The 25,149-nt window shown below is 41.2% G+C and overlaps 2 protein-coding genes and 1 pseudogene across 7 annotated transcripts in view; 2 read left to right on the plus strand and 1 right to left on the minus strand.

The window, feature by feature from the left end:
* The first annotated feature begins 401 nt into the window (after window positions 1–401).
* Window positions 402–1,641, plus strand: LOC105718694 (WD repeat domain-containing protein 83-like; annotated as a pseudogene).
* Window positions 1,642–2,252: 611 nt separating this feature from the next.
* The window catches only part of SPATA6L (spermatogenesis associated 6 like), a 135,388-nt gene continuing 112,491 nt past the window's right edge, over window positions 2,253–25,149 (plus strand). For 3 of the 6 annotated variants that reach the window (XM_064361479.1, XM_064361478.1, XM_064361477.1), the window contains exons 1-5: window positions 2,253–2,332; window positions 2,512–2,556; window positions 6,739–6,876; window positions 11,701–11,749; window positions 20,648–20,689. In XM_064361479.1, the coding sequence (XP_064217549.1) occupies window positions 2,518–2,556; window positions 6,739–6,876; window positions 11,701–11,749; window positions 20,648–20,689 (268 nt within the window). In that variant the 5' untranslated portion in view covers window positions 2,253–2,332; window positions 2,512–2,517. Of the gene's footprint in view, window positions 2,333–2,511; window positions 2,557–6,473; window positions 6,575–6,738; window positions 6,877–11,700; window positions 11,750–20,647; window positions 20,690–25,149 lie in introns of those variants that run through there. The other 3 variants (XR_010336985.1, XR_010336987.1, XR_010336986.1) reach the window with 2 other exon arrangements.
* On the minus strand, window positions 3,504–6,527 carry PLPP6 (phospholipid phosphatase 6). Its single transcript, XM_012454568.2, has one exon. It carries the CDS (start codon window positions 6,403–6,405, stop codon window positions 5,524–5,526), a length of 882 nt encoding a protein of 293 aa, XP_012309991.1. The 5' UTR covers window positions 6,406–6,527; the 3' UTR covers window positions 3,504–5,523.

Raw genomic sequence — 25,149 nt, forward strand, 5'->3', positions numbered from 1 at the left:
TAGGATCATCGCAGGCCATGTCCCACATCATTCTGTGTGTCAGCAAGTTGTGAGTGACAAATCAGTGATCTGGACACTATAGGTAGCTAGGTTTCCACCTGTATCTCTTGGTGTGCAGAGACACACAGCACTAGGAACTGGTTAAGGATACAGAATGCCCTTCTTCATCGTACCAAGTCTTTCCCTTCCAGGGAAATGAATACCTAATCTTGTCTTGACCATCTTTCTGCACTATTTCCAATTGTATAACTCTCTAAGGCAAAATACTAGTAATAAATGACAACACAATTTAGGATTTTTAACTTTTTTTCAGAGACAGGGTTGGCCTTACTAGATTTTTTGGATTGCTAGAAGGAGCCACTACCTTCTCCTTTCCTTCATTATTGTCTATTAGACATAGTGAATGACCCCTATTCATTCAGAACTCTTGCTATGTCCATCACCTCTGATGGTTTTTACAGCGTAACTGTGGTTTTGGCAAATACAGTAACAACCCATTGGGCTACTTAATCCTTGCCGTAAACAAAACCCCAGAAAGGGCTGGACACCTTTATGGAGAGAATGACATACTTCTATTGTTGCTAACACGGGATACCTAACTTTTAAATCTGTTTAAGAATTAGCCTTGTAGTTTCCAAGGCGCGGAATCTTCCGCACACACCGATTTAAAGCGGCGAGGAAGGGGCCCTGGGACCATGGCTTTCCCTGAGCCAAAGCCGCGGCCACCGGAGCTGCCGCAGAAACGGTTGAAGACGCTGGACTGCGGGCAAGGGGCGGTGCGAGCCGTACGATTTAACGTGGATGGCAATTACTGCCTGACGTGCGGCAGCGACAAGACCCTGAAACTGTGGAACCCACTTCGGCGGACGCTGCTGCGGACATACAGCGGCCATGGCTACGAGGTGCTGGATGCGGCCGGCTCCTTTGACAACAGCAGTCTGCTCCGGGAGCGGAGACAAGGCGGTGGTCCTGTGGGATGTGGCATCGGGGCAGGTCGTGCGCAAATTCCGGGGCCACGCAGGGAAGGTGAACACGGTGCAGTTTAATGAAGAGGCCACAGTTATCCTGTCCGGCTCTGTTGATTCCAGTATCCACTGTTGGGACTGCCGCTGACGGAGGCCTGAGCCAGTGCAGACGCTGGATGAGGCCAGAGATGGCGTGTCCAGTGTGAAGGTGTCAGACCACGAGGTCCTGGCAGGCTCTGTGGATGGCCGCGTGAGACGCTATGACCTGAGGAAGGGGCAGCTCTTCTCAGACTACGTGGGCAGCTCCATCACCTGCACTTGCTTCAGCCGGGACAGGCAGTGCACCCTAGTGTCCAGCCTGGACTCCACATTGCGGCTCCTGGACAAAGACACAGGGGAACTGCTAGGCGAGTACAAGGGCCATAAGAACCAGGAGTACAAGCTGGACTGCTGCCTGAGCGAGCGAGACACACATGTGGTCAGCTGCTCTGAGGACGGGAAGGTGTTCTTCTGGGACCTGGTGGAGGGTGCCCTGGCTCTGGCTCTGCCTGTGGGTCGCGGCGTGGTGCAGTCGCTGGCCTACCACCCCACGGAGTCCTGCCTGCTGACCGCCATGCGGGGCAGCATCCACTGCTGGCGGGAGGAGGCCTACGAGGCAGAGGATGGAGCAGGCTGAAGCCAGAGGACCTACCACCAGGACCAAGCACAGACACAGACGCGGAAGGACCGCGGAGACCATTTTATTCTAGAGATGCAGCTGACCAAGGAGCAGGGGAGGGGCTGGGTCTGCAAATTAATAAATAGAGACGGGGTGGGTAAGGCCTCCCTGGGACCGCAAAAAAAAAAAAAAAAAAAAAAAATTAGCCTTGTATTTCTAATTAGCACACGTTTATTGTTATAGTCATGTTTTCCAAAGCAAATATGAGAACCTAACATTTGATAAGCAAAAGACTACTTTTAGAACAGGAAACTATATTAAATGAGAATTGTTCCAGAAATTCCAAGGCTTGGGGGTCGCGCAGCTACTAAACGTGTGTACTATTTAAATTATAACAGAGCTGTGATCTCATTCTACTTTTAGAAGGGAAACAGTAAACATTTTAACGTGGTAATTGGGGATAACAGGAACTGATGGAAAGAAATCTGGTATTGTTAGCATTTCTCGATCCGCCTACCACGCCAGAGAGGGCCCCTCTCTCTGGTTAGGGCACTGCGTGGGCGACCGCGCAGGCGCTTCCAGGCGGCGCACCGGGAGTGCGCGCGCCTGCGCTGGGGCCTATGCGCGCGTTCCACGATGGAAGACCGCGTTTGAGTGTCCTTGGCAACGCCATGCTTCCGCCTTCTGGAAGCCTGCACTCCAGCTTCGAGTGAGACCTGTCCCGGTGGGAGGGACCCGGGCTAGTGGGGGACGGATGGGGGAACAAGTGGGAGGGGGCTGGGGAAGCTTCTGGGAACATTTGCTCTAAGGATTGAGTTAAACTAAGAAAAATTGGTCCAAGGCTCGGCACAAAAGGATCTTTTCACTCCAGTCCTTTCGCCCACGCAGGGAACGATGCCTCTGGAGGTGGTGGTGGAGCTGCGTATCAGGGCGGTAAGAGATCAGTGAACTCCCCTCCTTAACCTCAAGTCGGACTCTTAAACGCTCTCAGCTGGTTTTCAACAGTCTGCCCCCATCTCCCCCACTTACCACAAACACATTATTTGCTGGGACAAATCGTACCTTTGTACAAAAGATTCCCCATATTGGTCTTCCCAGACTTCCTACCCTTTAATTCAGCTCCACCTGTTCCCACTTTTTTTTTTTTTTCTGTTCTAAAGCTAACATGTTTCTTACCTTTATCATGAATTTTTTGTTCTTTTGAAGCAATCTTGCATTAAGTCCAGGTAGAATTTTATTTTCTTCTCCTGGATAAAGATTTGTGAAAGGATTTTAAACTTCTTTAAGTAACCAGGGAATAATTTTAAACAGCTTCATCGCTTCCTGATTATTTGCCAACTCTATGAACCAATCAGATATTTTCTATGCTATTTTCCCCTTAGTGATGGCTCTGGCTTGCTAATTCCAAAAGGGGAATCAATCGATCAACAAATATTTTGTAATTAACCACCAAGTCTTTCCTAAGTGAGGTGCTGTGGAAGAGTGACTCCATGGTTCCTACTTGGGGGTCTGTCATTCCCTCTTATTTCAGTTTCCATGTTACAATCCTTCCATGTAGTTAGTGACAGAATGTCATGCACTGGCTGTGATTACAAGCAGAATGCTAACAGAAAATTGTCATGGAATCTGGCTAGCCTCCATCCAATTGGCAAATGCCAACGGATGTTTCATCATACATGCGGCAGTGAAACAAAGGTGATCAAAACTTCCTGGATTTGTCCCACTTTGCTGACAGCAAATAAGGCTAGACCATATTAGTCATGGTATACCAGTTTTAAGCTCTCAAAATTGTGCAGGAAGATGAAGGAACTCTTGAGAAGCTAAGTGATAAAGCAGTCTCCCTCCTCATCAAGGCAAAAATGAAGCAAGTTTTCATCTCACTTTGTTCAACATTATTGGTTAATTTTATTTTGATTTTTAAGAGGCATTCCTCAGTGTACAATTGATTAACGAAGAAATCCGTTTTCTACTCCATAGTACTTAGGATGCTTCAAAAACATCAGGTGAAATTGATTTATGCTTTAAAAAAGCCAGAAAACTCAGGCCCCAGCAACTAAAACAGGGAATTCCAAAAGTGTAATTTCGAACCAAATGGTAAGCTTGATTTCATGCCTCTAATATTCAGATTTGTGGACACTGCAAGAGGAAATATCATTTGCTTCCAAATATCTGGCCTGAATATTGCTGCAGTTAAAACAATCTCCCTAAGATTAAACAACAAACCCAAACCACTTAGAACTTCACCGTTTAGCTGCTTTTGCAAATGAAGAGGTAGTCGGTGTTCAGGGTGTTGTGGGAATGCAAATCATTTGATTTTGAGGCATAGCTGTTCCTTTTTTAGTATGCCCCTCATTCTCAACAAGTTCATGGTTTCACTCAATCAAAACATACTTATCACAGCAATTCTCTAGGTTCCTATCTGCACCTCAGTATGGTAGATAAAAGTCCATAATCATTTCTATTTATAAATGCCAAGATAGTCATTAAGATTATCTAAGGACAACACTTCCATAGGTAATTTAAAGGATTTCTTTTCAGGCAGAGCAGCACTTAAAGCACATACCTTCTCCAGTCTTTCTGGGTCAAAGAATAATGAGCAGAGCCCACCCTGCGTTTGGTGGTCTTTGGTCTTACGATTTGGGGAGGCACCATGGATGAATAGCTTTAAATGTAAAGGTCAATATAAACAGAAATTTAGGAGTTAAACTTTGTGCCTGGTATAGCAGCAGATGCCCCTGATGAATTTCAAGTTAAATACTGTTACCTAAAATGTGCTGTATCTTGGAAAACGGAATTCCATGTGAAAAGCTGTAGCATACAGGTATAAATGAGAAAACTTACGTTTTTGCATCGAGAAGACATTCTTTCCCCATTTTATTACCCTGCTAGAGGAACATTATTCTTTATTCAGGGGCGATGACTGGCAGCAGGGCTCCATCTCCTGTCATACTGGTAACTGGCATAACATGTGGGCAGCCTATTTCCAAACTTTCAGTTCCTCTGACTCTCCCCAGCAACTTAGTTTTTCTGCCCTCTCTCATGCCATGTTAGGTTGTAAACAGAAATAAGCATGGGGCCATGTCCCATTCTTTCTTTTCTATGAGCATCTTAGATATGCCTACCTTTTAAGTGTTTCCTCTTTACGCAAGTTCTTGGCTTTTTCTCTGAATGTTAAAAGGCAGGGAGTAGTGGGAAATCAAGATCTTTTGAGGGGTGGAGTGAGAGGAGAGAAAGACAAGTATTATAATCTCTTTTCCCACTACCCTATCCACAAATATGGATAGAGAGAGATAATAAAGAGATAATAAAGTAAAAAAGCTTACCAAGAAAATCAGGCTTAAGAAGAAATCTCCCAACTGTGGCAACAGATCTTCAGGGAATAAATTAGAAAAACCTATTTTTACAGTCTCTTGGACTTTAAAAATACTGTTTAAAATCTACCTCAGGAAAAGGACTAGGATTATTATGTGGCCTGTCTGCATGTATATTTACAGAATGAAGATGTTTCTCAAAGTTCAGTTTACAAGTGATATGTTGATTTTGGGATTACCACAAAACACAAAACTTACTGATAACAACTTTTGAAAAACAGCAACAGTATAGCCACCTCAGCTTGGCTTCTTTGCAGTTGTCCTGGAGATATAAACAGTTGAATAAATATACAATAGAGGGTTTGGGGTTTTTTTGTTTTGTTTTGTTTGCTTTCCCTAATATGGCTGTGTTCAGCAATGGCCGGCATGTGCTCCAGGCTAGCAGCACATCAAGATGATGGGACACCTGAAATCCCAAAGGAAGCCTGAAATGCCTAAGAGGGACAAGCAGAATGGCTGCTGGTTTAGGTTGGCATCATCGAATGTGGAAACCTTCGGACTTTCTGGTGCCATAATCAATGCGATGGTGTCATTGTTGACTCCACAGTAAAAAGAGGACAGGAGCATTATGGGGTGAGAGCCAGCAATAGTCCACGATGCTGTACTGCATGTATCCCAGAAAAAAGCCAAAAGCCACGTCGGTGACATTGTGCCGCCCCAGCATGACCCTGGAGAGGCCCAAGACGAAGGCCCACAGAACCACCAGCACCCTCAGTGGAATGGCCAGCACCAGGTGGTTCAGGATGAACCTCGACATCAGGGCGGCCCTTGTGGCATGGCCCGACGGGAAGGAGTACTTGTCCACCGAGAGAGTGACAAACATGTCCATCTGGTTGTGGGCCGGGCGGCGCCTGCGGACCAGCCCTTTGATCAAGGCCACCAGCATCAGGTCCAATAGCAGGGCGAAGAGCAGGTTCATCAGCACCTCGCGCCCGGCCCAGCTGTCGCTCCTGCACAGGCAGTAGAGGGTGCCCACCAGCCAGGGGATGCCGTGTCCCGAAATCTCCAGCAGTTTCATAAGGGGTCGCACGCTTCCCCACGACGAGCTCTCTCCCGCGCACACGCCCAGCTTCTTGGACAGCCACAAGTCAATGGCCAGCAGGGAGCGCAGAGCGATGCCCAGGAAGGACGGGTTCAAGTTCATGCGGTCCTCCTCGGGCAGCGGAGGCGGGGGCGCCTGCGAGGGGCCCGCCGCGGCCTGGGGGAAGGAGCCGCGGCGGTGCACCGGACTTTCCGACGCACGGAGCCGGGCGCAGGCGGGGTCGACCCCCGTAGCGCGGCTGCTGAGCAGCGACTGGAACTCAAACCTGCTGCCGCCGCCGCCATGGACAGGGCTGCCTGGGCTGCTGCTGCTGCTCGAGGCGGAGACGCCCAGCGGCCGTCCCTCGACGCTCCTCCTGGGACTTGGCATCGCGGCTGACGGCCCCAACCCCGGGACCCGGCCGGACTAAACAGACGCTTCCCGGCCCTGCAGCCTCTTCCGCTTCCGCACTACCATCCTGGAGGGGCGGGGAGAGGAGCCGGGGAGAGCGCGACTGTGACACCTGGTGGAGACGTGGGAGGGAACTGGAATTTGCAATGTGAGGAGAGCAGAGGGGAGGATGTTGGTGCTGGGAGGTACAGGTGAGGGCGTGAGGTGATGGGGGAAATGTCAGTGTCTGCAGGAGCTTGAGAAACAAAGCAAACAAACAAACAAAAGCAAAGCCTGTTTTCTCTCTCGTTTGTTGTTTTCTTTCTTTTTAAGATTTCTTGCCCAGGGGTGTTCCTGCCTGGCAAGCAAGATGTGTACCTCGGGGTCTACCTCCTGAATCAGTACCTGGAGACAAACAGCTTTCCTTCTGGGTTCCCTATTATGATTCAGCAAAGCATGAGATTTGAAAAGGTGACCTTGACTTTCTTATTGGGTTTTGTTGTCTGAAGATAACCTAATAGTTCTTGTAAAGAACACAGTTTTTACAGCATTATTTTGTAAATTTCCTTTAAAAAATTATCCGAAAGCACTTCAGCACAGTGCAAAACCGCAAGTGGCCTTGAGGCAAACCCACAGTTCCAAGACTTGCTTTTGTAATGCAGGTCTGAGCCAAGTTCTGTCAATCTAGTGCTAAATACCGCGGTTGATGCTTCCTATTCTTGGAACTCCCATGGCATTTTTTAACTGGAGCAAAGAGAGCATTTCTGAACGTTTTCGGAGGTGTTAGAGGTAGCTGCATTACATTTGTGAAAGGGATTATTAATAAACTGTGGACCTGAGGAAAAAAACTGTATTAGACCAAGAAAAATAATGAAAAAACTATAATGAAAGTAGTTAAATACTGTAATTGAAATCCTGTAACAAAACAAAAAGTCTGTTCAGATTTACTGTTTCCTTAGATCATACCTGTTTTTTTTAACTACAGTGATAAAGGCTAGATTCCATTCTGGTAAATAACGTGGTGATATAAATAGTCAAAACATTACCAGCCCTCTTCCCTCTAAACTATTTCACAGAATATTGATGCCATTACTATGTCATCACTGACAATTTCTTAACGTTTTTGTTTTGGAATTTGGAGATGGAATCAGTTTTAACCTTAATAAGTCTAATGATTTTGCTCCAAACAATGTCACTGAGGGAGATCTGGGGAGAAGGAGGGTACAGAGTAGAGCTTGTCACTTTTCAAGCTCTGGAAAGTGATGCCCAGAAAGTGACCTATCTGTTTCAACCTGAGGTTGAGAGAGGAGAGAAGGATCAATTTTCTGAAGGGCTGAGGTTGTATGTAATATTTTTTATAAATCACAACCTATTAATTTAAACAAAGAATATACCAAACTGGCTATATAAACGAGGAGAGAAACAAATGGCTATTACCTTGGAACATAGAATCTAAAGAAACTTAGTTCTCCCATTTACATGTTAGAAGTAGTAAAAAGTTGGTGGTAAAATTTCAGTCTTTCCTCCACTTCCCCCCAATAATTTCTTATTAGCTACATCGATTTTGAATTTGCTCTGTAGAAGTCTTTTTTTTTTGGAGAGGGACGGGCAGAGTCTTGCTCTGTCACCCAGGCTGGAGTGCAGTGGCAAGACCTTGGGTCACTGCAGCCTCTGCCTCCCAGGTTCAAGTTATTCTTCAGCCTCAGCCCCCAGAGTAGCTGGGATTACAGGCATCTGCCACTACATCAGGCTAATTTTTGTATTTTTAGTAGAGTCAGGGTTTCACTGTGTTGGCCAGGTTTATCTCAAAATCCTGGTCTCAGCCAGGCACAGGCTGACACATGTAATCCCAGCACTTTGGGAGGCCGAGGTGGGCGGAACGAGGTCAGGAGTTCAAGATCAGCCTGACCAACATGATGAAATCCCGTCTCTACTAAAAATACAAAAATTAGCCAGATGTGGTGGCCCGCACCTGTAATCCCAGCTACTCAGGAGGCTGAGGCAGGAGAATCACTTGAACCTGGGAGAAGGAGGTTGCAGTCAGCCGAGATCTCACCACTGCATTCCGGCCTGGGCAACAGGGCAAGACTCTGTCTCAAAACAAAACAACAAAAACTCCTGGCCTCAAGTGATCTGCCCACCTTGGTCTCCCAAAGTGCTGGGATTACAGCATAAGCCACCATGTCTGGTCTGTAAAAGCCTTTAAAAATATTTTTATAAGAAGCCCAAAGATACAAAATCATAGAAGCACACAAGTAGATAACTAGATAACTAGTTAAAGAATTAAAGTGTGAGCCTGAGTCACATTTCTGATGCCACTACTGCTGCTCTGTTGAAAAGCTGTACATTTCAGATTACTAGTCAAACAAATCATGGAACCATTTTTCATTTTATAAAATTAAGTAATTGTCCTCTTGCATGAATTGTTTGGGTTCATATTCTTTTCTTCCTTTTGGTTTTAGCTTCTTTATAACTGTTCTAACCGCAACTACTTGCAGCAGGTAGTGACAATATTTTCTCTTCCTTGGATCTTCTGTTTAATTCAAAATAGAATTTTCTGAAGCATTTGGGTAAACACATTACTCATAAGAATATATGAGCTGGCTGGGCGCAGTGGCTCATACCTGTAATCCCAGCACTTTGGGAGGCTGAGGTGGGCAGATCACCAGGTCAGGAGTTTGAGACCAGTCTGGCGCCAACATAGTGAAACCCCATCTCAACTAAAAAAATATAGTCAGGTGTGATGGTGTGTGCCTGTAATCCCAGTTTCTCGGGAGGTTGAGGCAGGAGAATCGTGTGAACCTGGGAGGTGGAGGTTGCAGTGAGCCGAGATCGCACCATTGCCCTCCAGCCTGGGCAACCATCAAGACTCTGTCTCAAAAAGAAAAAAAAAAGAATATATGAGCCATTGTTCAAGCAGTTCATGTTGATCCTTTATTTTCCAAGATCCTACTTGAAAAAATCCTTACATATGGATATCTTAGTTTCCTAGAGCTGCTGTACAAAAATACCACAAATTGAATGGCTTAATCAACAGAAACATATTGTCTTACAGTTCTGGAGGCTAAAAGTCTTGAAATCGGAGTGTCAGCAGGGCCATACTCCTTTTAAAGGCACTAGGGAAGGACATATTTCAGGACTCTCTCCTAGTTTCTGGTATAGTTTCTTGGCTTGTGGCAGCATAATTCCAATATTTACATGGCATTTACTCTGTGCATATACTGTTAGGAAAATTGGGGGTCAGGAGGCCATTAGACTGGAGCAGCTCCAGTGCCTTAAGTTCCTGTGTAAGCAAACTGAAGCCAAACATACTGTCAACTAACCTCTAACTAGAGATTTTACCAATAAGAAACTGCCAAGTTTAACTAGAAACTTTACTATCAGAAACTGCCGAGTAATCTCTAACTAGGGTCTTTCCACTCCAACCAATTTAATGTATTTTCTTTGTCTTATTTTCATGTTAGGCTGTAAAAGCTTGCTGCCCACAATGCAGCAGTGAGGTCTCTGAACCTCTTTAGTTCTGAGTGCTGCCCAGTTTATGAATTGTTCTTTGCTCAAATAAATTTAATTTTGCCTAAAGTATTTTTTCTTTTCTTTTTTTCTCTTTTTTTTAAAACAGTTTCTGTGCTCAAATTTTTGCCTTTCATAAGGACACCAGTCATATCAGATTAGAGGCCCACCCTATCCTGGTATGACCTCATTCTAACTTAAGTAATTTTATTTGCAGTGACCCTTTTTGCAAACCAAGGTCATATTCTGAGATACCAGGTTTAATAACTCAACCTATGAATTTTGGAGGGGACACAATTCAACCCATAACAATGGGTGAAATGAAAGGATTATTAAAAATAGTTTAGGCAAAAAACCCCACTTACTCACATTTGCTTGATAAATTCAAGTCAGTAGGACAAAACTGGATTATATGAGACATTTTCATTTTTGTTTAAGTTTAAACACCATTTAAATCAGAACTTTAAATCCTGAAATCAAACTCTGATGAAAATGTTTTGTTTTTCTTAGGGTTCTAGAGTTTAGGGGGAAAGACATGATGTACCTTTATTTCAATCCTATCCCAGGCCCTTTTATTTCAAGAGCAAAATATAAAGATTTGGTAGTGGCTAGACAGATATTACAATGTTTTTCTTGTGCTTCAAGATACACTTAAAACTTATGAGACTTTTCTTTCTTACTCTGTGGGATGTAGCTGCTAGTACTAGCTTTTGTGTTACACATAGGTAAAATTTCTTTTTATGCTCCTTTTTAGCACAACCAATTGCCTGGGAAAATCAACCATTCATTGAGTTAACATTGAATAAGTATCTGTTGTATACAGAATGTTTTCCTAGGTGGTCAAACAAGACTCTTTGAGGTTGATTCAGGATGTGCTTTTAGCAACAAACAGTAGAGCTAGGTCAAGTTAATAACATTTTTAGCATGTGGTAGACTTAGCTAATTGAGATTTTCTTGCACTTCTTATTGTTGTGTTAGTTATCCTTCATTTATTCCATCATCACTTGAACTTTTAGTCAGAAACCTACTAAAGGTGCATCTGTTGCACCTTTAGAACATATTCTAAAATGTTATGTGACTGGATTTTACATATGTTAATTATTTGGAAGAATATAATTTACAGTTTCTTTCTTTTCTTTTTTTTTTTTTTTGAGACGGAGTTTCACTCGTTACCCAGGCTGGAGTGCAATGGCGCGATCTCGGCTCACTGCAACCTCTGCCTCCTGGGTTCAGGCCATTCTCCTGCCTCAGCCTCCTGAGGAGCTGGGATCACAGGCACGCGCCACCATGCCCAGCTAATTTTTTGTATTAGTAGAGACAGGGTTTCACCATGTTGACCAGGATGGTCTTGATCTCTTGACCTCGTGATCCACCCGCCTCGGCCTCCCAAAGTGCCATGGGATTACAGGCTTGAGCCACCGCGCCCAGCCCTCTTTTTTTTTTTGAGACATGGTCTCACTCTTTCTTTCATGCTGGAGTGTGGTGATGTGAGCTCGGCTCACTGCAACCTCTATCTCCTGGGCTTAAGTGATCCTTCAGCCTCAGCCCTGCAAGTAGCTGGGAATACAGGCATGAGCCACCATGTCCATGTAACTTTGGTATTTTTTGTGGAGAGAGGGTTTCACCATGTTGCCCAGGCAGGTCTCAAATTCCTGAGCTTAAGCAATCCACCCACCTTGGCCTCCCAAAGTGCTAGGATTATAGATGTGAGCTACTGCACCTGGCATTTACAGTTTCCATATGCACTTATTAAGACAAATTTATTTTCCCCATTTTCCTCTGCAGGTATTTGAAAATGCAGTAGATCCTGGAGCTGTAGCAGACATTTTGGAAAGTAGGTACTCTGAACAAAACAGAAAACCAAAAGACTATTGTATGTAATTCACAGTTTTAAAATTCTGCTCTTTTCTAAACTGTGATATATTCATGTTTCATAAATATTTACATTCAAGACAATCTATATACAATTTGAATCATGTTTTTGATTCTGTCACATACCCTTTTCTAAATATAGATGGCTTTGATTGATGGTACGATTCTGTTTGGTTATTTATTTATAAAAATTGTTTTCATGTATTTCATTTAATTAAAATATCTTTATCATTGCAAAAGTCAGCCCTATGCCCATTAGTAGTTACTCGCTGTTCCCTACCAACCCTCCCAGCTATAGGCAACCACTAATCTTTCTGTCTCTATAGATTTGCTTATTCTGGGTATTTCATATGAATGAGGTTATACAAATTGTACTCCTGTGTAATTGACTTCTTAGTGTAATGTTTTCAAGGTTCATCCACATTATAGCATGTGCAAACTTAATTTTTTATAGCCAAATAGTATTCTATTGGAGGAATATATCACATTTTGTTTTTCTAGTCATCAATTGATGGACATTTGGGTTGTTTCCACTTTTAGGCTATGATAAATAATGATGCTGTGAATATTTGTGTATAAGTTTTTGTGTGAACATATGTTTTAATACCTCTTGGGTATACCTAGGAGTGAAATTGCTGGGTCATATGGATATAGGAGTGCTGGGGAGGGAAGAGCGTGGTACCTTTAAATGATAAGGAAGAGGGAAGAGAAGTGCTAGGTAGAAAGGGTGTGGTCCCTGGCTAGGGCTCCATCCCCACGGACCTAGGTGAGGACAGGCACTGCGCTCAAATGTTGCATTTCCCAAGAGCATCCTGGCCTGCCACGCCCCCATCTTGTGCCTATAAAAACCCAAGACCCTAGCAAGGCAGAGACAGAAGTGACTGGACATCCAGAGGAGTGCCTCAGCCTTGCAGAGCAACATGGAGTTTGGCCGGGGCAGTTGGAGGAGAGCTGGGGCTGCCAAGCGGCCCAACTCCAGGGGAAAACCATCTCCCTTCTGGCTCCCCCATCTGCTGAAAGCTACTTCCACTCAATGAAATCTTGCACTCATTCTCCAACCCCATGTCTAATCCAATTCTTCCGGTATACCAAGGCAAGAAACCCGGGGATACAGAAAGCCCGCTGTCCTTGTGATAAGGTGGGGTCTAATTGAGCTGACTAACACAAGCCAGCTATAGATGGCAAACTGAAAGAGCACCCTGTAACACACGCCCACTAGGGCTTCAGGAGCCATAAACATTCACCCCTAAACACTGCTGTGGGGTCGGAGCTCCACAGCCTGCCCCTCTGTATGTTCCTCTAGAGATTTGAGCAGTGGGACACTGAAGAAGCAAGCCACGACCTTATCGCATGTCCTGTGAGGGGGAAGAGGGAGCTTTTCCCATTTCAATATGGTAACCGTATGTTTAACCCTTTAAAGAAGTTTCACATTATTTACCAAAGCAGCTGAATCATTTTACATCCCACCAGCAATGTATGAGGGTTCCATTTTCCCATATCCCGGCCAACACTTGTTATTATCTGTCATTTTGATTGGTAGTCATCTTTGTGAGTTTGAAATGGTATCTCATCATTGTTTTGATTAGCATTTCCCTGATGGCTAATGTTGAACATTTTTTTCCTGGGATAATTGGCCATTCGTATAATTTTTTTGGGGGGAAATGTCTATTCAGATCTTTTGTCTACTTTTTAATGGGGTCATTTGTCTTTATTTATTTTTTTGTTTATTTTGAGACAGGGTCTTGCTCTGTCACCTAGCCTGAAGTGTGCAGTGGCATGATGATAGCTTATTGGAGCCTCGACTTCCTGGGCTCAAGCAGTCCTCCCACCTCAGCTTCTGAAGTAGCTGGGACTGTAGGTGCATATCACCATGCCCAGCTAATTTTTGTTTTTTATATTTCGTTTTGTTTTTATATTTTATTTAGACAAGATGTCACTATGTTGCCCAGCTGGTCTTGAACTCCTGGTCTTAAGTGATCCTCCCTTCTGGGCTTCCCAAAATGTTGGGGTTACAGATATGAGCCACCATGCCTGGCCTGTAAAAATTCTTTATATATTCTACATACAAGACCTTTGTCAGATGTATGATTTGCAAATATTTTCTCCCATTCTAGAATTGTCTTTCACTTTCTTGTGGTATTTTTTGAAATGCAAAAGTTTTTAATTGTGATGAATTTCAGTTTATCTATTTTTTCTTTGTTGCTTGTGCTTTTGGTGTCATGTCTAAGAAACCATTGCCTAACTCAAGGTCATGAAGACTTACATCTATGTTTTCTTCTAACAGTTTTATAGTTTTGGCCCTTACATTTAGCACTATGGTTTATACTGTGTTGATTTTTGTAGACAGTGTGAGGTTGGGGACCAGCTTCACTCTTTTGCATATGGATATCCATTTGTGTTAGCACCATTTGATAAAAGACCATTCTTTCCCTCGTTGAATTGTCTTGGCACCCTGTCTTGTTGAAAATCAGCTTACAGTAATGTGAGGATTTACTTTTAGGCTCTCAGTTTTATTCCACTGATTCATATGTCTATCATTATGCCAACACACAATCCTGATTACCATAGCTTTGTAATAGATTTCTTTTTTTCTTTTTTGAGACAGAGTCTCACTCTGTTGCCCAGGCTGGAGTGCAGTGGCGCAATCTTGGCTCACTGCAACTTCTGCCTCCTGGATTGAAATGATTCTTCTCCCTCAGCCTCCGGAGTAGCTGAGACTACAGGCGTGTGCCACCATGCCCAGCTAATTTTTGTATTTTTAGTAGAGATGGGGTTTCACTGTATTGGCCAGGCTGGTCTCAAACTCCTGACCTCATGATCCGCCCACCTTGCTTCCCAGAGTGCTGGGATTACAGGCGTGAGCCACTGCACCTGGCCTAGCTTTAGAATAAATTTCAAAACCAGGAAAGGTAAATCTTCCAGCTTAGTTTTTCTTTTTCAGAACTGCTATTTTGGGTCATTTGAGTTTCCATAAGAATTTTTTAAATAGTTTGTCAATGTCTGCAAAGAAGCCAGCTGGGATACTGATAGGGATTCCATTGACTGTATATCAATTTGGGGATTATTTCCACCTTAGCAATATTAAGTTTTCCAGTCATGAATGTGGGATGTATTTCCATTTATTTAGGTTATTTTTAATTTATTTCAATAATACTTTGTAATTTTCAGTTTACAAGTGTTGCATTTTTTAGTTAAATTTATTCCTTCGTATTCTGAAGCTGTTGTAAATGGAATTTTTAAAAATTTCATTTTCAGATCGTTCAAGTTTATAGAAATGCAATTGATTTTTATATACTAATATTTTATCCTGAAAACTTACTGGACTCATTTATTAGTTTTAGTAGTTTTTTCTTGATTCCTTAGGATTGTCTATATACAAAATTATGTCATCTGCAAATAGAAACAGTTTACTTCTTCTTTTACAGTTTGTGTGCATTTTATTTCATTTTCATGTCTAATTTCCCTGGCTAGAATCTCCAGTACAGTATTGAATAGAAGTAGTGAAAGTGAGCATCCTTATCTATTTCCTGATAGTAGGGAAAAAGCATTCAGTTTTTCACCATTAGTTGTAATATTAAATTATGGTTTTTCATAAGTGCTCTATATCAGATTGAGGAAGCTCCTCTTTATTCCTAGTTTATTGAGTTTTTATCATGAAGGAATGTTGAGTTTTATCACATGCCTTTTCTACATCTATTGAGATGATCTATGTTATTATTATTATTTTTGAGATGGAGTCTCACTCTTGTTGCCCAGGCTGGACTGCAGTGGTGCCATCTCGGCTCACTGCAACTTCCACCTCCCTGGTTTAAGCGATTCTCCTGCCTCAGCTTCCCAAGTAGCTTGACTTACAGGCACCTGCCATGATGCCCGCCTAATTTTTGTATATTTAGTAGAGATGGGGTTTCACCATATTGGCCAGGCTAGTCTTGAACTCCTGACCTCAAGTGATCCTCCCACCTCAACCTTCCAAAGTGCTGGGATTACAGGCATGAGTTACTGAGACCGGCCAATCATGTGATTTTATCCTTTATTTTATCGATATGTGATTTTTAGATATTAAACCAACCTTATGGTATATAATCCTTTGTATATGTTGCTGGATTTGCTTTGCTGGTATTAGGTTGATGATTTTGGGGCTTACAATCATAAGAGAGATTGGTCTGTAGTTTTGTTTTCTTATGATGGCTTCATCTGATTTTGGTAATGCTAACCTCGTGGAATCCGTTTTGGTATGTTGTATCCTCTTCTATTTTTTGGAAGAGTTTATGAATAATTGGTACTAATTATTAAGGTAGTGTTTACTAGTGAAGCCACCCGGACCTGAGTTTGTCTTTGGGTTGTTGTTTTTTGATTACTGATTTCTTTCTACACATTATAGGTCTCTTCGGATTTTCTGATTCTTCTTGAGTCAGTTTTATTAGTTTGTGTCTTTCTAGCAGTTCTTCCATTTTATTTATCTAATTTATTGGCATAAAGTTGTTCACAGTATTCCCTTAAAACTATTTTTTTTGGAGACCCTGTCCATACAACAACAACAAAAAAAATTAGTGGGGTGTGGTGGAATGTGCCTGTGATGTTCACTCCTCAGGAGGCTGAGGTGGGAGGATCACTTGAGTTAGGGAGGTTAAGGCTGCAGTGAGCTATGATCGTATCACTGCACCCCAGCCTTTTAAGACAGAGCAGGACTCTTTCTCAAAAAAAAAAAAAAGAAAAAAATTATTTCTAGGCCGGGCATGGTAGCTCATGCCTGTGATCCCAGGACTTTAGAAGGCCAAGGTGTGGGGATCACTTGAGCTCAGGAGTTTCAGACCAGCCTGGCCAATATGGTGAAACCCTGTCTCTACCAAAAATACAGACACACACACCCATAAATTAGCCAGGTTTGGTGGTGATTGCCTGTAATCCTAGCTACTAGGAAGGGTGAGGTGGAAAAATTGCTTGAGCCCCAGCAGCAGAGGTGGCAGTGAGCTGAGATCGTGCCAGTGCATTCTAGCCTGGGCAACAGAGTAAGACTCTGTCTCAAAAACAAACAAACAAACAAACAAACAAAATTATTTCTGTAAAATCAGTGGTAATGTCTGTCCTTTCATTTATGGTTTTAGTAATTTGAGTCTTTTCTGTGTTTTCTTGGTGAGTCTAGCTAAAGGTTTGTCAGTTTTGTTGATCATTTTAAATAACCAACCTTTAGATTTATTGATTTTCTGTGTTGGTTTTCTGTTTTCCATTTCATTATTTTTTGCTTAATCTTTATTTATTATCTTTCCTCTGTTTGCTTTAGGTTTAGTTTGCCCTTTTGTTTTCCCAATGTCTTTAGGTGAAAAGTTTGTGGATGGTGTGATTTTAATCACATTTTTAAGCTTTATGAAATTTGCAGCTGAGATGTTACTCAGTTGAAAGAATTGGACCAAGGTTACAGATAATAGCAGAATCTAGGGAAAGGACCAGAATCTAGGGAAAAGACTAGAGAACTTACTCATGTAATCAAGTACCAAGTGAGCTGAGGCCATCCTGGGTAGAAGTCAGAATGAAAGCAGGCTATGCCTCAGGCTGACATACCAGGTAGATTAAAAAGTTTGAAATTAGGTAAAGAGTAAGTCAGTGCCTACAGAGGTAGCATGGGTTAGGGTAGTCACTGAGCAAGTATGTGTCTCAGGAAGCCATCAAGGCAACTGGGTAAAAAATGATGCCTTTGGCATTTGGCCTTTAAAAAAGTGGATTCAATACCCAGTTGATTTACTGCATTTATGTTTCTATCTGAATCTTAAAAAGCAGGAAAGTGAAACATCTCTCTGAGATGGGTCACATCTGTAAGAACACTGATTCTCTCAAGCCTCTTTAAATTCAGAAGAAAAATTCAGCATTTTAAATGATTGTCTAAGAATTGGGATTTTTTTTTTCATTTCCCAATATTAACCCTGAGAGGTGGACTGAAGCATAAAAGAACATAAGAACAGTTCTCTAGGTCACTTATAAGTGATTTCCTCTGTCCTTGATATTTAAAGCAAGTATGAATTATGTTATGCCATTCCAGAAGGCAATTAAAAGGTGTAGTTATATTTATCAAGCATCCTAATTAACTCTCTCTGTGGAAGAATAGGATTTTTCAATGAAGTATCTTGTGGATAAGAGGACAGGCCCTGAGAGCAGACTACTAGGGTTCAAATACAGCCCTGTCACTGTTAGCCAGTGTGACCTTGCCTACATTACTATAGTTTTCTCTTTGAGATTTAGTTTCTTCATTCATAAAAATGAGGCTAGCCCTTGCTTTGGACTCAGAGTTATGTCGAGAATTAATTGACTATATAGAATTTAAAGCCTGACCATAATCAAAAAATAAAAAAATAGTAGATGTTGGCGTGGATGCAGTGAACAGATAACAGTTCTATACCACTGATGGGAATGTAAACTAGTACAACCACTATGGAAAACAGTGTAGTGATTCCTTAAAGAACTAAAGGTAAAACTACTATTTGATCCAGCAATCCCACTAATCGGTATCTGTCTACCCAGAGGAAAAGGAGTCATTTTATTAAAAAAATACTTAAACATGCTTGTTTATAGCAGCACAATTTGCAATTGCAAAAACATGGAACCAACTCAAAGCCCATCAATCAACGAGTGAATAAAGAAACTGTGAGATATATATATATATATCGTCATATACATGATATGATGGAATACTACTCAACCATGGAACGGAGTGAATTAATGACATTAGCAATGACCTGGATGAAATTGAAGACTGTTATTCTATGTGAAGTAATTCAGGAATGGAAAACCAAACATCATATATTCTCACTCATAAGTGGGAGCTAAGCTATGAGGATGCAAAGGCAGAAGAATGACACAATGGACTTTGGAGACTTAGGGGGAAAGGGTGGGAAGGTAGTGAGGGATAAAACACTACAAATAGGTGGCAGTGCCTACTGTTTGGGTGATGGGTGCACCAAAATCTCACAAATCACCACTAAAGAACTTACTCAAGTAATCAAACACCACCTGTTCCCCAACAACCTGTGGAAATAAACACATTAAAAAAAAAAGAATTTAGAGCCTGAAACAAATGAGGTGCTTAAATTACCATTGGGGTGATGTTTGTCAAATATATATTCCCTCCTCTCATTTTGAAAGCCTGAAGTTTCAGGCTGTGTTGGCTTTTAAGTTTCTTGGCATTTAAAGTTTTGTCCTATAAATTCAAAACTTTTTCATAGATCTACAAAGTTAGAATTTTACTTTTGTTGTCTATTTAAAATGTTTTCACGGTTGGTCACAGTGGCTTACTCAGTGTAATCCCAACACTTTGGGAGGCTAAGGTGGGCAGAGCACCTGAGGTCAGGAGTTTGAGACCAGCTTGGCCAATGTGGTGAAACCCCATCACTATTAAAAATATAAAAAATTAGCTGGGCGTGGTGGCACGCACCTGTAGTTCCAGCTACTCAGGGGGCTGAGGCAGAAGAATCGCTTGAAGCCAGAAAGTGGAGGTTGCAGTGACCCAGAATCACACCACTGCACTCCACCCTAGGTGACAAAGTGAGACCTTGGCTCAAAAAACAAAACAAAAAAACTAAAATGTTTTCACTTGCTATGTTATTTTGTGAGAATTATCTTTGTTGATGTTTAAATTTTATAATTGCACCAACCTAATGTATCATTTGTTTTAAGTTATCTTAAAGATCTGAATTTTATTCTTGTCCTTATTTTAGTTTTATTCTTGTCATTGTACATAGGCTCACTATTTCTAAATATATTTTGAACTCAAGAAAAGTTTAAAAAGTTATATTTTATATCTAATTTTTATAGCCATATTGCACACTTTTAAGCAAGATAAACTTTTGTATGTTAATGGATAACAAGTGGATTTTGAATTTTTAAGATGAAAAGTGCATTGTTATTTTAAAGCTCTATGTATACACTTATTTATTTATTGTATACACTTTTAGGAGACAAAATATTGCATGTTTTTTTTCCCAACACTTTTCAGGAGGCGAAACGCTGTTTTTTTTTTTTTTTAACTTTTAGGATTAGGGGTATATGTGCAGGTTTGTTACATAGGTGAACTTGTGTCATGGGGGTTTGTTGTATGATTGTCACTCAGGTATTAAGTCTAGTATCTTATAGTTCTTTTTTCTGATAGTCTTTCTTCTCCCACCCTCCACCCTCAGGTAGGCCCCAGTGTGTATTGCTCCTTTCTGTGTGCCCATGAATTCTCATCATTTAACTCCTACTTGTAAGTGAGAATATACTGTATTTGGTTTTCTGTTTCTGCATTATTTTGATGGCCTCCAGATCCTTCAAAAGACATGATCTTGTTCTTTTTTATGGCTTGTGAAATGCTATTTTTTTTTTTTTTTTTGAGACAAAGTCTCACTCTGTTGCCCAAGCTGGAGTTCAGTGGCTGTGATCTTGGCTCACTGCAACCTCCACCTTCCGGGTTCAAGTGATGCTTCTCCCTCAGCCCCTCAAGTAGCTGGGACTACAGGTGCGTGCCACCACACCCAGCTAATTTTTTGTATTTTTAGTAGAGATGGGGTTTCACCATGTTAGCCAGAATGGTCTTGATCTCCTGACCTCGTGATCCACTCGCTTTGGCCTCCCAGAGTGCTGGGATACAGGCATAAGCCACCACACCTGGCCTGAAATGCTATTTTTATAGCTCTGTTACTCTCATTTCACTCTCCTAATCTTGATTGATTAATTCTAGAAATAGCTGATTTGATGTTGATATGGCAGTTATTTTTAATTACTGTTTTTATTATTATTACTATTAAATGGATTTTATGACAGTTTAAAACTTAACAATTATTGAAAAACTGTGGCAATTTTTGGAAGTATTAAAATCTCGTTTTTTCCTTTTTAGGCTTCCTAACCAGGTTTGAATTAATACAGCTAGTTCCTCCAGGTAATGTGCCCATAAATACATTTCTAAATTAGCTTAATTTTAAAATAAACTTGGCCTGATAAAATGGGGACTGTACTTACGAGCTGTGTTTTAAAATAACATATAACTTCAATACCTGTAAGTCTATATAACACATGCCTTTTTTCTGCCAATCTATTAAATTTTGTCTATTTTCAGAAGAAAAATTTTATGATGTTTGGTGTCAGGGAGCATAACTTAAACAGGCTCCTTACCTTTCCATTTTTAAATAACTTTATCTAATTGTTAAATAATTTTTCAGTTCTGGTTTAGCTGATTTCAAGTTTTGACCTTTGGCTGTGTTCTAATTTGCTGTGTGTGTGTGTGTGTGTGTGTGTGTGTGTGTGTGTGTGTGTGTGTGTATGTAAAACCCAAAGGTATTTTCCCTGTTAGATGCTAGAACAGGGTGGGTAAACTATAGTCCCCAGCTAAATCCAGCCTGTAGTTCATTGCTGTATGGCTTGCAAACTAGGAATGGTTTCCACATTTTTTATTGTTATCGAAATTATATATCATACAATTCCTCATTTTCAAATGTACACTTCATTGGTTTTAGTATGTTCGTAAGATTGGGCAGCCATCACCACTAATTCCAGAACATTTTCTTTACTCCAAAAAGAATTTTTATATTTATTAGCAATCATTTCCCATTCCTTCCTCCTCCAGGCCCTGACCACCACTAATTCTGTCTGTTGGTTTTCTTATTCTAGACATTTCATATAAATAGAAGCCTACAATATGTGGCCTTTTATGTCTGGTTTCTTTTACTTAGCATAATGTTTTCAGGGTTCAGCCATGTTGTAGCATGGATCAGATCTGAATTCCTTTTTGTGCCTGAATAATATTCTTCCATATGGATTGGGTAATGAAGGCTCTACCATTATGAATGGGTTGATCTATTCATGGATTAAAGGATTGATGGGTTATCTTGGGGGTGAGACTGGTGGCTTTATAAGAAGAGGAAGAGAGACTTGAGCTAGCATGCTCAGCACTCTCACTGTGTGACGCCCTGTGTCACCTGGATACTCAGCTGAGTCCTCAGCAGCAAGAAGGCTCTCACCAGATACAGCCCCTCAACCTTGGACTTCTCAGCCTTCATAACAGTAAGAAATAAATAGTGTTTTAAAAATAAATTACCCAGTTTCAGGTATTCTGTTATAAGCAACAGAAAATGGACTACCACATTTCTACTTTTTGGATTTTATAAATAATGCTGTTATGAATGTTTATATACAAATTGTTATATATTTGCTTTCAGTTCTCCTGTGCTTATATCTGGGAATGGGGTATACGATAACTGTTTAACTTTGTGAGGAACTGCCAAACTATTTTTGGTTTTTACATTTTTAAATGATTGGAAAGAATTTTTGAAATGAATATTTAGTGATGTGAAAATTATATGAAATTCAAATTTCATTATTTATAAATAAAGGTCTTTTTGGAACATAGCCATACTCATTTGTTTAAGTAGTGTTTTTAGCTACTTTGGCAGAGAAATGACAGAGATGAGTAGTTCTGAACAGATGGCCTACAAAGCCTAAAACATTTATCTGTCTGACCCTTTACAGAAAAAGTCTGTGACCCCTGTGCTAGAATCATGAGATTCTAGGAGGAAACTGTTCTGTGGTACTTTTGCTTTGCGGTGTGTCTTGAGTGACATAAGACTTGAGCTGGTGAGAGAGGTTAGGACCTGCTACCCAGTGGCACCAATTCTCACAAATAGTCTTTCACTATAGCTATCTAGTGATTTTAGGGTTGTCAGCATAAGAGAGTGCGTGTGTGTGTAAGAGAGAGAGAACCCTGAAAACTCAGAAAATTCTCTTCTAATCTTTGCTATTACACATTTCTGCTTTTTTTCTTTCTCTAAATGAAAATAGCTTCATAATTTTTACTAGTAAAAGGCATCCCCAATTCACATAATCCTGAGATAACCTTTATATTTTGGTGAACATATTTCTTGATATTTCTCTGTAGATAGAAGAATAGATATGGAATTTTTACATAGCATCACATGCATTTATTTTCTGTTATTAACTTTCCCCATTATATGTTACCATTATATTGTTTATTATTATTTTTTTTTTCTGAGACGAAGTCTCACTCTGTTGCCCAGGCTGGAGTGCAGTGGCACAATCTTGGCTCACTGCAACCTCTGCCTCCCACGTGCAGGCAATTCTCCTGCCTCAGCCGCCTGAGTAGAGGGATTACAGGCGTGTGCCACCACGCCCAGCTAATTTTTGTATTTTTAGTAGAGACGGGGTTTCACCATGTTGGTCAGGCTGGTCTCGAACTCCTGACCTCATGATCCACCCGCCTGGGCCTCCCAGAGTGCTGGGATTACAGGCGTGAGCCACTGTGCCTGGCCAAATTTTTAAAATTTAATTTAATTATATATATATATTTTTTGAGACAAGATCTGACTCTGTCACTCCTACTGAGTGCAATGATGTGATCATGGCTCAATGCAACCTTGACCTCCTGGGCTCAAGCAATTCTCCTGCCTGAGTTTTGCAGTAGCTGGAACTACAGGCATGCACCATGCCCAGCTAATTTTTTTTTTTTTTTTAATAGAGATGGAATTTCACTATGTTGCCTAGGCTGGTCTCTAACTCCTGGATACGAGCGATCCTCCCACCTTGGCTTCCCAAAGTGCTGGGATTATAGGCATGAGCCACCATGCCTTGCCTGTGTTGTCATTTCTAAAAGCATAAATCTACATCATTTTTATTTTTTTTGAGATAGAGTCTAGCTCTGTTACCCAGGCTGGAGTGTAGTGACGCAACCTTGGCGCACTGCAACCTCTGCCTCCCAGGATCAAGTGATTCTCCTGCCTCAGCCTCCTGAGCAGATGGAATTACAAGCGTCTGCCAACACACCCAGCTAATTTTTATGTATTTTTAATAGAGGTGGGATTTCACCATATTGAGCAGGCTGGAGTTGAACTCCTGATCTCAGATGATCTGTCCGCCTTGGCCTCCCAAAGTGCTGGGATTACAGACATGAACCACTGCACCTGGCCTACATCATTATTTTTGATAACTATAAAGAATTTCATTAATTTATATATGTGTTTTTATGGATCTATAAATGGCATTTACATAGTATTTTGGGTTTTACTTTTCTTACTTACATTGTTACCTATAGTTTACTTGTCATTTTCAATAGCTATGTATTTTTCCATAGTGGTGGTTTTATCCATAAATTAATATTGTTGAGCATTTAGGTTTTCTTTGTCTTTCACATTTTTATAAAAATAATATTTCTCTCTTGGTTTATGTACAAATACTAGAATTACTAGATTGAGCCATGCCTTCTAAACTGGGGTAGACGAATCCCCAGTAAGGTTCCAATACTTGTACCGCATCCAGGAGTGCATAGTGTGCCCATTCCCCTATCCTAGTAAATGCTGGATACTGTCATTTGGATTTGTTGTGTTTGCAAAGTATGTCATGGCTCACACCTATAATCCCAGCACTTTTGGAGGCTGAGGTAGACAGATCACCAGGTCAGGAGTTTGAGACCAGCCTGGCCAACATAGTGAAATCCCGTTTCTACTAAAAATACAAAAATTAGCTGGGTGTGGTGGTGGCCATCTGTAATCCCAGCTACCTGGGAGGCTTAGGCAGGAGAACTGCTTGAACCTGGGAGGCAGAGATTGCAGTGAGCCGAGCTCATGCCACTGTATTCCAGCCTGGGCGACAGAGCAAGACTCTGTCTCAAAATAAATAAATAAATACATAAATAAAAATAAAATAAATTTTATCCTATTTTATGATCTGTCTCCTTTTCAGATATGACTTATGACAACCCTAAATTTAAAACTTCTTAAAAATTTCCGTTTTACCATATTATGATTCATTTTATTTCCTTCTGTATAAAGTGACTGTCGCTGTCTTTTGATTATTTATGGAGTGATGTCTGGACATAAATGTTGTATTTTGGTATAAACTCTTATTTTTAACAAAGTTTTAAATCAGTTATGCTTAAAACAGTTATATTTCCCCTGTTGTGTTGCATTATTTTGATGTTTTATGGTGTGTGCTTTTCTTTTTCTTAAGAGAACAGACTAGCAAATGCCTCAGCTAAAGCAGAGGGGACTGGAGGCTTTTATAGGGATCATAGTCCTGCCTGTTGTGAATGTCACTGGAGCAGGTCAAGGGCCTGGGTGAAGTGCAGTGAACCCAGGAGTCTGTAGTTCTTTCTTCTGCTACTTGGTTCTTTGGCAAAGGCTGCCTCTGGAGACAGATAAGAGCCCCACTCTGTGAATTTCAGAGTAAGTGTTTATGGAGATGCCATTACCTTCGTAGGTAGATGCAAATGAGCAGGTGCCTCCTGCCTACTTTTTAGAAATTCTCATGGAATTTTTTTCAGCCTAAAACTGACAGGCTGAAATCAGGACATTGAGTTTTTTTCCATATGTTTTTTATTCTTATTTGACCCAA

This window comes from Aotus nancymaae, unplaced genomic scaffold (assembly GCF_030222135.1).
Source record: "Aotus nancymaae isolate 86718 unplaced genomic scaffold, 86718_ANA_hifiasm-v0.15.2.pri h1tg000041l, whole genome shotgun sequence".
Classification (NCBI taxonomy): domain Eukaryota; kingdom Metazoa; phylum Chordata; class Mammalia; order Primates; family Aotidae; genus Aotus; species Aotus nancymaae.